Consider the following 14,331-nt stretch of genomic DNA (forward strand, 5'->3'; position numbering starts at 1 on the left):
TAGATCAAGTTGAGAGTATCTTCCGACTAACCAGTATAGTTGTTTTACTTTGGTTCTAATGTGTTTTGCTTTTTGTCTAACGTGATGCTGCAGATATAGATGTCGAAAGAAAAGAGCTAGATGATCACAATGAAGTGTACGTCTTTCTCATATACCAAAACAATATTAAACAATTTTGTTAAAATCACATTTTTATAATAATAGTCATTTATTATGCTATTTGGATCTAACAGCATTATTTAAGTCATTATTTTGTTTATCTTGTAATTTTTATAGATACAATTTATACGATTTCCTTTTTTTCCATCTTTCAGGCAGTAAACGGATTCCATTTCAAAAAAACAATGTATCTTTTAAGCTGTCCACAAATCGATTAATTTTTTGATATCTTCAAAAGAAATAAGGCACGGATCAGACAGTTCACGACGCATATGTCGAAACAAACAATAATCAGAAGGAGCAAGATCTAAAGAATAAAGCGGGTGGGGTGGCACTTCTTGTTTTAATGTGGTTTATACTCACTAAATAAAACAGAAAATATAAAAAATATACTAATAGAAATAAATTTGAGGCAGCTTTGTTAAGGATTCAAATTTTAATTAGTACATTCGTTTAAGTGATGTAATAACTATTTTTATTTTTAATAATGTAATAAAATATTCTTACATATAAGCGTATTTTGTTGCCTTTTTTACAAAAAATGTTCTGTGTTTGTTTTTCGGATTATTTCAGATGATTATAGACTCAAATGTGGAAGAGCATTGCTTAACCAATATGCAAATAAAGAAGAGGATATAATTCACATACATTACATTTGATACATGAACATTTCAGTTCACTTCTAAACATAATAATTGTCAGATTAGATAGTATTTTTTATGCCTCGGAAAGCCTAAAATTTTTATAGATCTTTATATATATCGCTTTATATGTGTCTTCATTTTGTGTCATTAATACAAATATCTAGCTGTGTTTGACATATGTAAAGTAAAAAGTGTTTGGTCATCTAGTATGTTTATTGATCGTTATGATAATCATTATTATTTTTGTTTCCATCTGGGACGTAAACAAATAAACGAGACAATTTCCAGGCATGCTAGAATATCGTATTCAACTTTATGAGAAAGCTTCGCACAATCTGTAAAACATTTAAGAAGGGCCATTCCTAAAATAACTAATAAAGTAATGTCTCAATATCTAAAACATATACTATAACATATACTATATACTTGAAACAAAGAATCAGAAATGGGAAGCATTGGCATTACTATCACTAATAGATACCCGCCAGCTTGGTGGCGCAGTGGTAAAGGCGATGGGACGGTCCTGCTACTGTTGCGATAGCCGCGGGTTCGAATCCTGCTGGGGCATGGTCGTAAATTTATGTTTGTGATTGTTTAAAATTTGTGAATGTTCTAGGCAAGAGTGTAAAATCCGCCGAGGAAAATGATCCCAGTCACTCCAGTAACCAGGCTGGATAAGACCGGATGTCTTCTGGGATGATTTCTAAAGTTGGTCACTCGCCAGTCGGTAGGCTTAATGCTGAGGACCGTGGTTCGGAGCCCACGTTAAACTTTAGGCCCAGCCTAGATAAACTCATAGTGGGTAAAAGGAAACTTTAAAATATATGAAAAAAAAATACCCACAAGACCTCCACAGAATAATTATTTATTTCTGTGAACACTGTAACAATAAAATAATATTATTTATCCAATGTCAAAAATCGCTCTATAGAATACTATTCAATAATCATGATTCCATTTTCATCCAGTGTGAAATTTAACTATTACAGGCAACTTATTATCTAGAATATAATTATAAAATTGAGAAAGTTAATATCAAATTTAACAGATGTACATAAACGTCTCATTAAAATAGTTCTGTCAATTAACTAAACAAATCACAAATAGAAATTCTATTGAGTAATACAGGAACTGATAGTATAGCAGACAGCATGTGAACAATTAATGAAAATTCAATATTTATTTCCCAGATATTAATGTCGTCTCAAAACTCCATTAAAAGTGTACAAAAAACCAATGAGTTTGTTATATTTGGTTGAGTAATTATAGGAGATTGATAACTGATGAATCTTAAATACATAAATAGGTCTAATATAAACGAACTAGGAAATAAATTGATTAAAACTTAACAGATTTACGACCGACCGATTATATATAAATAGATATTCTTTTAGCGAACTAAAGTTTGTTGAAAATATATTAGAATCGAACAGTTATTTTTGACATCATGATGCTATATAGATTTATCAGTTTATTGACAGAATAATCTTTCTCTCTGATACTACTGCATTAGAACTTTACCACAAACTTTTTCAATGAATTAATTAATACAATTCTTCAATATTTCCCGGTACTTTTCAGAGATAATCAAAATCAGATATATTCAGAAATAAAAAAAAGTTTAACTTAAACATCTGTAACTAAGAAATGGTAAACCCTATAATCGTTTTGAATAAATCCAACAATAAGATTAAAAGGATTTTTTGTAGAAATTTTAACGTGATTATGCAAGTTCATTTGATAAAGAATAACCAAGAAAAGAACATGAATAGACAAACAGAAAAAATGTTTAAATAACAATTTTTGTTGTTTTTTTCATTTTCACATTTTAACATTTTCCTCTGATATATCTAGAATTTCACTTACGTCTTAACAAATATTTTGACGAAAACTTATACTGATATAGCACCCAAAGGTTGGAACAATAAAAATTAAAATGAATCATATATTAGCACCTTAAACAATCATCTGATCCTTTTTTAAAACACTATAAATTCAAATAACTTAACTTCCTCTAGCTCATTTTCAGCCAAAAATACATAGTCTTCTTCATTACATAGTCAATGTTATTATACCAATGTCAATATTAATTAATATCTTGAATACATAAGTTCACATATTAAATCTTTTTTAAAATAGTTCTGAAATTCTCTTGAAGCCTTCACATTTCACTATATATTTTATGCTTGTATATTTTTTTCCTGATATAACCACATACATATTTTTACATTCATATTGTTTAAAACAAAAACAAAAACATGGCATTAACCTAAGCAAAACAAAACGAATAATAAACCAAATTGAGCACTGAACGGACCAAATGCTATTCCACATTTAAAAAAATACGTTTGGAGGCTGTCGGTGATAAAAGCGAAAAATAAAAACCTGTAATGTAATGGAATTTGACTTTTTATACCACTGAAAAATTTATAGTTTTCAAAACATTTAAACTGTAATAAAACTTGATTTATATGTTGTTTATGCTGTGGTGAGATTCATTACGACAACATTTTAAAAAGAATAAGAGTTATCGTTAAAATCATTGTTTATTATCTCAATAAAAGAGTTAATTACTAAATATGTTCAATATTTATCCAGTTGAGTTTAATTTGATTGACATTCACACTCAACTTTTGCTAGAGGCCGCTTTAATACAGCTTTAAGTGTTTTGTTTACTAATTACCTTTAATTCCTTTAATCAAAGAAAATCAACACAATATATTTTAATTTTTAGAGAGTGTCTTGCACTTTATAACATCTTAAAATTCTCTATATACAAAACTATATTCTAAATTAAAATTATGATAAGTATTTTCAAACATTCATATTATCATAAATAGGAAAAATATATTCAAGCCTTTTCGGTGTTTAATGTCTTCAAAATAAATGTGCAAGGAGTTTATATTTACTCACTAGTACAGTATATTATTAAGTGATAACATTGCCCTGAAAGTTTTTGCTTCCCCCAAACTGTTTCTTGTTCATACGTGATGCTATTGCTTTTATTGGAGTTATTTACTGTTATATTCTTCACATTTAAATACTTTTTTTGATAAGCGTATAGCAATTATTCTTACTCGAACGAATAATTTTTCTGTCGTAATAGTTTGTTTTTTAAGTAACATATAATAACAAAAACAAAATCCATATTATATCCCTACATTAACTAAACTTCATATTCAATAAGCGACGTCATTGGTTTAATTATTAATGGGTTAATCACTGACTGATAACAAACATGTGGATATACAACTGGACCACATTGAATATGTTTAAAATAACTTTAACTAACATATCAACATATCAACAATTATCAACATATTATGTTTTGTGTTTACGTAGTTTTTTTATTTTCATGTGATAAGAAGACACTAAATGTTTTCAATATCAATCATCGTCACGTTAGACAAAAGATAGAGCAGATTAGTAAATCAAGAACGCTGGTTAGTTGGAAGATACTCCCAAATTGATCTAAAATTAAAGAGATTGGTTTATTAGTCAGCTATATAGCCGAGTTCTTCCATTAATTCCCAATGCATATCGCCACGGAGATGATGAAAAATTGCACGATGACCTCAAAATCAAATGACATATGAAATAATGTTATTATATCGCAGCAACTATATAAAGATATACCTATGACACTCTCGTCTTGCTTAAGTATTTATGGACGTAAAACAAAACAATGGCAGCAAATTAATTTGATAAATTAGACTTTTACTAAGCATTTTTAATATAAGATTTAATAAAAAAATTATGAAAAGAAAACACTATCTGTATAAGGACAGGTAAATTTGAAAACATTTTACTTATGGAATAAAGTAAAAGGAAAAGCGTGTATTATTATTTTCACTAAGCTATGATTATAAAATTAAGGGATTTGGTAAAATTATAAGAACTATACAGCAGATCAACAAGAAAAAATAATCAATATTATTAATAATTTATATTTTTAATATTAATTAATATTAATTAATATTAGGAAATATTTCATTCAATTAATTTTTCATTCATTACTGAGAACTCAAAAAGAATTTTCCAACGATGGACGTTGTAACTAAACTGAAGAAATTATCACAGAATTGTTGAGTACGATTATGTTGCCGAATATAAATTGTTTCGTAATAATAATTTCACCCTATGTCGAATCCAAGGTTTTACAGGTTTTTCTTTTATTTTAAAGTCTCCTTTTTACCAACGATGATTTATATGGACTGGATCTACACTTTAACGTGGGCTTCGAACCACGATCTACGGCATTAAGCCTATCGACTGGCGAATGACCAACTTAGAAAGTATCCCAGAAGACATCCGGTCTTACCCAGCCTGGTTACTAAAGTGATTAACTAGGACCAACCAAAGGAAAACCTTGTCGGATTTTGCATTCTTACCTAGAACAACCACAAATATTGAACAATCACAAACATAATGTTACGATCATGCCCTAGCAGGATTCGAACCTGCGATTATCGTAACAGTAGGAGGACCGTTCTGTCGCCTTTACCACTGCGCCAACCAAGCCGGCTAGAGGTTTATTGTTTAATACTTTCGGAGATAATATATTCATGACACTCTCGACATCAGAGGCATTTATTAAAAATTAAACCATTTGAATTCTAACTAAAGTATGTATTAAATTAATCATATTGTTACCAGATAATTCGTTCTAATTTCTGGAAATTAAATGCGGTTAACATTTTATATAGATATTCAATTATTACGTTTTAAATTCGCCAGAGATGAAAAATAATTATTATGCCTCGCTATTTATTCCTACATAACAATGGAAATCGGCTAAAAATAGTTGTTTCCTACGGTTTTTGATATGCGAATGTTATTTTAATGACCCTAACGCTAATAGTTCAAGTTTATACATTTAATTAAATTATAACAATTACCGACACGAGGTGAACAAAAAAAAATGTAAATAATTAGTCATTGAGACTAATAACATTTATTTCATTTAATATTGTCGGCTTGTAATTGATACCATGAGGTACTAAATAAATAAAATATGTTTGTTAAACAATAATGTCTAGTTTTGGACAAATTTTATTTGGATTTTTTTTATTCAACACCAAAAATTAGGAGGATGTCATAGTTCAAGATTGACAAATTCTTTTGTTTATTTAAAAAGTTCCTTCACCATTTTGTCACTGTTGAGATAACAATAGATAATGACAGTAATTCATTATGACAAAATGTTGCATTTATTTAATTAAATCCGGTTAGTGGATTTATAAAAATATATTACTGGTGTTTGTTAATTGCTTGATCGTTTGATATGCGTTTTTACAGGAATAAATGCGCATCACTTATACACTTTATAACTCATAATTTAAATGAGTTTTGGTGTAAATTCAAATATTAAAACAGAAAAATTTTTCCTTGACAACTTTTATTTCCTGCAGATAATAACAAATTTTTAACAAATAAAATCGTTTGGATAGTCTAAAAAATAATTAATTATAATCCATAATAATTAAACAATAAAATATTAAATGTGATTACAAAGCAAAAACAATTAAAAAACGATAGCTATACCAATTTCTGTTCCTTTACGAACCAACAGTAAATATAAGAAGCTTCAGTTCTTAACACCAACAACTTAAACTTACTACAGGGTGTTTAATTACTTAAAGCTGTTAATGTAAAAGATAAAAATAATATAATGGTTTAAAGTAAATAAACTGAGTAAACTGAGCTCTAAATTTCATATTTATTTATTTAATTCTAATTTGATTGGAAGAAATGGAATTGGAAGAAATAAAACTCGAAAACGTTTTTAAGATCCTAAACATATAAATTTCTTGCTAATAGTTCTATATATTTTCTTATTTACATTAATTTTTTTACGTGTTTGTTCATTAATATTTTAGATTAAAACATATAATGTATATAGCGTTTGAAAAATTAATTATCTTCCCGTAAATTATTGCTTGATAGTGGACAGCCATTTATTTTAGGAGGTTTATTAAATATCCACATAGTAAGAATGTGCACGGGTATCGATATCTGTGTCTCGATATTAAGTGTTTTGCATCGATCTAAATGCACATGAGAATGCATTGAAATTTTGTAGGGATAAAATAATCGAAAACACTATACTAAAATTCTAGTGGACAATTTTAGTATGATTTTATTTACTTTATTAAATATTAATAGCAATCAATTTTTAATTTTGCTGATAGTTCTTTTTTCTGTTGTGTATGTAATATCGTAAGACCAGGCAAACAATATTATTCAATAATAAAAATTAGAGACAAAATAAAAAAATTATGAATGTACTCTAAATTAATTTATTTTACTATTTTATGTTTCGATATATTTTGATCAGATTTTTCACTTTACAAAACATTTTACTGAAACAATTTGCACGATATGTTAATCAAAATTTTTGACATAATTTCTTACAACTTCCTTTATACATTTCCTGCTTTTGCAATATTTCGAAGCTACGTACCAGCCAAATTATGTCTCATTAATTTGTGCAAGTGGGAATCAGAAGACCCTAAGTACACTGAATGTGGCAGAACTTTTCATTCCCCAGTTGAAACGGTGTAAATTTTAATGTGTTACCGAATGTTGTCATGTAAAAGGGCAATCTTGTGACTGTTATGTATTTTTATGGTCTTTTTTCAACAGTATGTCATTCAAATTGATCAAATAACATCGTTTGACATATGCAGAAGAGTTTCAATCGGCTTTAACAACTCATACTATACTACACCTTACTGACCTCATTATGTATGTAGCAAAACTATATGGCCAAGATATCCTTTCATTTATTACATGCTAAACAAAGTGCCATTTTAAAAGAGTTCGCAGTTGCAGTTCCTGTCAATTCATATAGTAGTGATTTTCCCTCTTTTTGAACCTCTTGTAGAGCACGTAAACATCCGGAAATAGTTGACTAGTTAGCTGCTAAGCTAACTGAAAGTTCTTTGACAGTTTTAGCTGGGTTTTAAACCAATAAGCCTAGAAATTTATTGTCTTCTGACTTGTTTGGTAGTCCAGGTCGTCCTTTGCTATTAAGATCAAAATAACTAATTTAAAATTGTGCAGCATTTCTTAATTCAAACAACAAGAGTAATGATTCGCCTTTATACACTGAATAAATCAATAACAACAGGTTATTTGGAAAGTTCCCCGCCTACCATAGTAAAACACATTTTTTTGGCAAAATTAGTTTTTTTATTCAACATAATTCCCTTCAAGGATGATACACTGATTATAGCGACCCTCCAACTTTTTCTTTCCATCGTTTTTACTGACTTCTTACACGGTGCTTTATCTTGATGAAGCAGCAGCTTCTTCTTCTTTAAATGCGGCCGTTTTTCGAGATTTTGTCCTTCAAACGGTCCAATAAAGCTATAAAATAGTTGCTGTTGATAGTCCTTCCTTTTTCAAGATAGTCAATGAAAATTATTCCTTACGCATCCCAATATACAGACGCCATAAACTTGCCAGCCGACTGTTGCGTTTTCCCACGCTTTGGAACGGGTTCATCGTGTGCAGCCCACTCGGATGACTATCGAATGGAGTGAAATGATGGAGCCATGTCTCGTCCATTGTCACATATCGACGCAAAAACTCAGGTTTATTACGCTTGATCATCTTCAAACACTGCTCCGAATCATCAACTCGTCGTTGTTTTTGGTCAAAAGTGAGCTCGTGCGGCACCCACTTTGCATAGAGCTTTGTCATACCCAAATATTCGTGAATGATATGATGTACAAGTTCAGTTGATATCTTTATGGTTTCTGCTGTTTCATTCAGTTTCAAATTACGGTAATTCAAAATCATTTTGTGGATTTTTTAAATGTTTTTCTCGTTCTCTTCAACAATATGTTTTGGGCGTCCACTGCGTTCACAGTCTTCGGTGCTCATTTCACCACGTCTTAACTTAGCATACCAATCCTTGATGGCTGATTTTCCTGGCGCAGTGTCCGGCATCTAACTGTTAATTAACTAAATGTTAGTAACTAAATGAAAAACTGTTGTTTGATGGGTAAAATGTTAAAACCGTCGAATTTAACAATTACGTTAGGTTGTTTAAGAGTTAATAGTTCGTCTTTTCACCAGTATATATCGCCGATCAAAATACTTACAAGCACTTAATACAATTATTAATTAATATCATAATATTTAATTAAGTTTACACGCCCCCTATATGGTCCCACCTATATTTATATAAAACTAATTAGTCGCGTTAACTAAAACATCTTAAATAAAATCCTAAATTCGAACATTTTTACATAAAATGCTCGACTGTTGAAATCATTTAAAATTCCAAGTGGATTAAGTGGATTCTGCTTGTATAAATGTCGTATTTATTTAGGTTTTCGTATGTTTGACAAGGTATTAGGAGTTTCTGATTTATATATTTATTTATCTTTAATAAACAAATAAAATGAGATAGGTCTCTGGTAAAAATAAATTTGTAAAATTTTATTCCAGCCTCTCAATAATATACATTTAGTATTTTATTTTATGAAGTTATTTATATAATGTATATATATATATATATATATATATATATATATATATATATATATATATATAATAATGAGATAAGTAATTTCAGTGATCAGAGGTTCGAACGTAGAGATATAAAAATTGAAAATAAAAAGTTTAACAATAGTGATAGCTCATGTGGTTGGTGAAATCGTTAATATCATTGGGTGCGGAAAATTTGACACCAATACTGTCGTCTACTTATAATTTTACCAATTAAAGCCACCCACTAATTATATAAATTAGCAATCTCATGGCAATAAGAAAAAGGTAGATATTATATATAAAAAATAACCTACAAAAGGAAATGTAGAGCAGCTTCTGTGCCACTTAACACTTTCAATTTCTTTATTGCGCCGACTTGTTCACGTAATAATTGCTACGCATTTCTGTCTGGTGAATGTCTAGGTTAAATTTGTCATATAAAAAGCGACAGTGGACATTATTGGACCAGTACAGTTCCATAACTGAATCTTAACAAAAATGTTCACCAAAGTATGATTTTTCGATAATTTTTAATAATTTTGTATGTTATCTGTACTTATTTTTTTAGATCGCCTTTTTCTCAGCTCTTGTAGCGGTTGGTTATGCTGGTTTTTTGCCGGTAGTTGGTAAATATTCCGAGAGTCAAGACTACTATGCCCCAGCTCACTACGAATTCAACTACGGAGTCCAGGACCCCCATACTGGCGATCACAAAATTCAACATGAAGTTCGCGAAGGTGATGTAGTCAAGGGATCTTACTCAGTCGCTGAACCTGACGGTACCTTAAGAACTGTCCACTACACCGCTGATGACCACAACGGCTTCAACGCTGTAGTAGAGAAATCTGGAGAACCGGTCTATCCAGCTCCAGCTCCAGCAAAGTTAGCTTACGCTGCCCCAGCCAAATTGGCTTATTCTGCCCCAGCTTACTACCACTAAGTTGTTGTTTTTAGATGTTGAATAATTTATTTGTTGTTATTGACTTTTATGTAGATTAGGAATATATTTTTTATATCATCAAGAATAACAGTATTTTACTCTGCACTAAACAATTATATTTTACCCCTTTCTAAAGATTTAATTTAACAAAAGCATTATTTATCAATCGTTTAAAGGCACTGGAACAAAATCCTCTATAATGTTTGTTGATAGATATCGATGATCCATAAGCTTAAGCTTCTAACAGCACTTAATAATCTTTACCAGAAACTTTTTTTCTTTACGTAAACAGGAAAAGTATGAATTAATTCATATAGTATTTTGTTGACTCTTAATTCGGCACCTTTTAAGCAGAAAAACAATATTACAATCCTATAATATGATACCTAAAAATATTGTAGATGTCTAGAACACAAGAAATTTACTTTCTTGTCAACCTAATATAGCGTCAAAACAATCATCGTCATTATAGTCAGAAAGATCAAACAATATAATCCATCATTATTGATTATTAATGGTCAACACAAATCAGACTACCTTCAGATGATGAAACAATAGTCTTATCTCCATGCAGACACAATTGAGGACTATTGTTTCTAGTAACAATTTAAATAGTTTGGTACCAATATATCGAGGTCATATTTCGCAATAATATCAAGACAGATTGAATTTGTTTTGACTATATTTGCCATTTTCTAACGGTATGTCCTGTATTAACTTATTTTAAACCTTTCACTCGTCTCTAACATAATATTAAGATCATATTAAAAATTCATTAGGATCTGGTATATAAGAATTTAACCTTGATGAAAATTGGCTTCATCTCATCAGAAAATCACATAAAAGTATGATACATATGTTCTCATGCCTCTTTATTGCCTTCAAATGTTCAAATGTATTGCTAATGCCTTTTGGTGATGGGGTTTTCCCTTGAGTGCAACTACACGTAGACGATCAAGTCATCGTCATCATTGACTTGTATGATGATGTCTTGCCTTGGTTAACATTAATTCAGTTAATCTCAATTAAATTTTTATTTGTCCCTTTCACTAACTGACTTTTGGCCTCTTTGGTAGATTGCCACAAGTCACTGCTCAATTAACTGAAACGATGAATTTATTTCTTTATCCGTTATCATATACTAATTTGACGAATATTTTTATTTCACTTTTAAAATTACTTATTGTGCTGTCTGTTGGACGTCTTCTATTTTTTGATTTAATTAGAGAAAAAGCTTTACTCATATTACGATACAACAAGCCAGGAATACAAATATTTATAAGCAATGTTTAATTCGATTGCTGAAAAGTGCTAAAATCGTATTTTATATTATTTTGATCATGTAATATGACGTATATCATATAATATGAGCACTAAGTAAACCTCAACAATAATCACCCATCATGTTGACCATCACTGGCATAATTTCTCCGCCTCTTTCATTACCCTAACTCTTCACTCACCGTTTTCAGGAAATAAAAATCGAGAATATTGTACAAGAAGTTCTTACTCATCAGACATCTAAATTTTGCTAACATATTTGCTACATTGGGGCGCTAAAACTTAGTAATACCTCCTTGAAAGGATGAATATAATTTTATATAATGTCCTTCTTTCTTTTGCAGTGCTGATTAGACTCAACGAAATTAAATTGTTTCAGTTAATTCCTTATAAATGAGAAACACTTGTCCCCACATCAAAATATATTCAAGGTCTACTAAAAATGTATTCAAAATCTATGGCTTGCTGGATGCTGGATGTGAAAACACTTTTTTATAGCTACAGTTTTTAGAGCCAATTTGTAATTTGCTCAGGAGTCATATCAACTTATAAAAACATGAAAGCTTTGTTAATCAAATTGACTGATTAAAGTTTAAGGATAACATTTTCCAATTCAGACAGCATTAAGACATAAGTTATATAATTAATTTGACAATATAGATATTATATAAGCTAAATAGGCAACAAAAAATGAAGCATATTAATTTCCATTAAGTAATAATACATACTTTAAACATGTTAAGTAGTAATAAAGGACATATTATTCGAAAGTACAAGGTATGGACAATATAATATGAACACCTCACATCTTCGCAATATGTTAATTAAGACTGCTGAGATTCTTCGCAAAGTAAATTCATAGAGTGTCTGAACAATTTCCAACTGAATATCCCACTATAGTACCAAAACATCTGTTAATTGCTTCAATAACGTCGGAGATGAAAATTCTCCTACCCCTCAGGCACTGCTCTAAAACATTCAATAATGGTTCAATTATATTGAGATTTGTTGATTGTGAGGGCCAAAGTGGATGTTTGATGATAATCTCATGCTCCTCAGACCAAGATTGAAACTATTAACAAAGTATCTATTACAAAAACCTGTCAATAATAAAATAGCGAACAAAAATTGAAAGTCAACTGAAGAAATATTATTAATATGCTTTTTATAATTATTAAACATTATATCTCCGTTGAAATAACTCTATAATTAATGCAATAAAATTTAAAAAATCGGATAGAAAATAACAAAACCGTAAATAAATTATAGTTGATTTCATTTGATAATTCATAAATACTTGCACTACCACTAGACTTCATTGACAAGACATTGTTAATATTCATTATTAATATTTGATAATAATAATATTTCATATGTAAAAAACTATTTACTGCTTTATTTAAAAAAAAATAAGCGCACTGAAAAGTATTGAACAATTCTAAAGAATTAATGGTCCTTTGCCTATTAAATAATAACCAGTTTGGTTAGAATTTCGTTTAGTAATGGACCACTTTCGATACGTGTACTCCTTAACTGTGACACATATTACAGTCGAGCGTCTGGTGAATGTCTAGGTTAAATTTGCAATATAAAAACCACCCAGCCAGGCCATTTCTTCAGTACACATACAGTTCTCAGACAAACAAGATGTTCTCTAAGGTAGTGTATGCTTATTAAATAGACAATGAGTCATTCTCGTTACATAATAATATATTCCTTAGGTTCTCGCCATCGCGGCTTTCGTAGCTGTCGCTCATGCCGGTTACTATGAGCCAGCTTCCTCTTACGCCTCCGTATCTGCTCCAGTTGTGGCTCATGCTGCTCCAGCAGTGTATGCTGCTCCAGCCGTAGCCAAATATGCTGCTCCTCTCGTAGCTAAATACGCCGCCCCTGCTGCTCAAGATTACTATGCCCCAGCTCACTACGAATTCAACTACGGAGTCCAAGACCCACACACCGGTGATCACAAGAGCCAACACGAAGTCCGCGAAGGTGATGTAGTCAAGGGATCTTACTCCGTCGCTGAACCCGACGGTACCTTGAGAACCGTCCACTACACCGCCGACCCACACAACGGTTTCAACGCTGTCGTAGAAAAATCCGGAGAACCAGTCCATCCAGCTCCAGCTCCAGCCGCCAAATTGGTAGTCGCTGCTCCTAAATACGTAGCCGCTGCTCCAGCTCACTCTTCTCCATACTACTACCATCATTAAGGGCCTATCGTTGACTAATTTATTTATTTATTGTTATGTAGATTATAATGAAATTTAGCTAATAAAAGCAATGCAAATATTTATTTCTTTAATTTCTAGAACATATTCAAAAATACTGAATACAAAATATAAAAAACAAAGTATCAAAAATTTGATGAACTCGAGTTAATAGTAATACTAATAATAAAGTAAAAATTATTATGGCTCTCAATTATTAGGGACTTAATTAATAAGAAGAATCAAGCAGAATTGCCAAACATCGCAATTTTGATTAAATTTTTTCTACATTGTCTCTTTTGGGACTGATAAATATTGGAAACTCTCACACAGTATCTCTTGGTTCAAATTTCAGTCACTGTTTCTTTTCAGACCTTCTAGCAAGCTAACTATTAAATACTGATACAAATGTTGGAAGTTATTATGTAGCAGTTATATTCTCGTTTCTAATTTGCTTAAAATTTGTCCAATCCAGAAAAATTGTTAGTACCTCTCGATTTAATTGTTTCTATACCTATCTCTATATATGCTTGCAATATTGGAAGTTGGCAATCAATGTCCATATAATTTAAGTAGTTATAAGAATAATTGTAGA

General features: G+C 30.4%; 1 protein-coding gene across 1 annotated transcript; it reads left to right on the top strand.

Annotated features, from left to right (window-relative positions):
* Positions 1–9,803: 9,803 nt before the first annotated feature.
* Positions 9,804–13,793, top strand: LOC143203056 (uncharacterized). Its single transcript, XM_076415160.1, has 4 exons — positions 9,804–9,815; positions 9,874–10,243; positions 13,130–13,185; positions 13,248–13,793. The coding sequence occupies exons 1-4, from the start codon at positions 9,804–9,806 to the stop codon at positions 13,737–13,739; spliced, it is 930 nt and encodes a 309-aa protein (XP_076271275.1). The 3' UTR covers positions 13,740–13,793.
* The last annotated feature ends 538 nt before the right edge of the window (positions 13,794–14,331 follow it).

This window comes from Rhynchophorus ferrugineus, unplaced genomic scaffold, assembly GCF_030347505.1.
Source record: "Rhynchophorus ferrugineus isolate W39M unplaced genomic scaffold, kcgeb_rfMv2 rfM9, whole genome shotgun sequence".
Taxonomy (NCBI): domain Eukaryota; kingdom Metazoa; phylum Arthropoda; class Insecta; order Coleoptera; family Curculionidae; genus Rhynchophorus; species Rhynchophorus ferrugineus.

What these genes read in the sequence shown, in the direction of transcription:
- LOC143203056 (XM_076415160.1), top strand. An exon ending in TGCCCCAGCTTACTACCACT is followed by an intron (nt 10,244 to 13,129) that starts AAGTTGTTGTTT and finishes AAAACCACCCAG; the next exon opens with CCAGGCCATTTCTTCAGTAC. An exon ending in CAAACAAGATGTTCTCTAAG is followed by an intron (nt 13,186 to 13,247) that starts GTAGTGTATGCT and finishes TATATTCCTTAG; the next exon opens with GTTCTCGCCATCGCGGCTTT.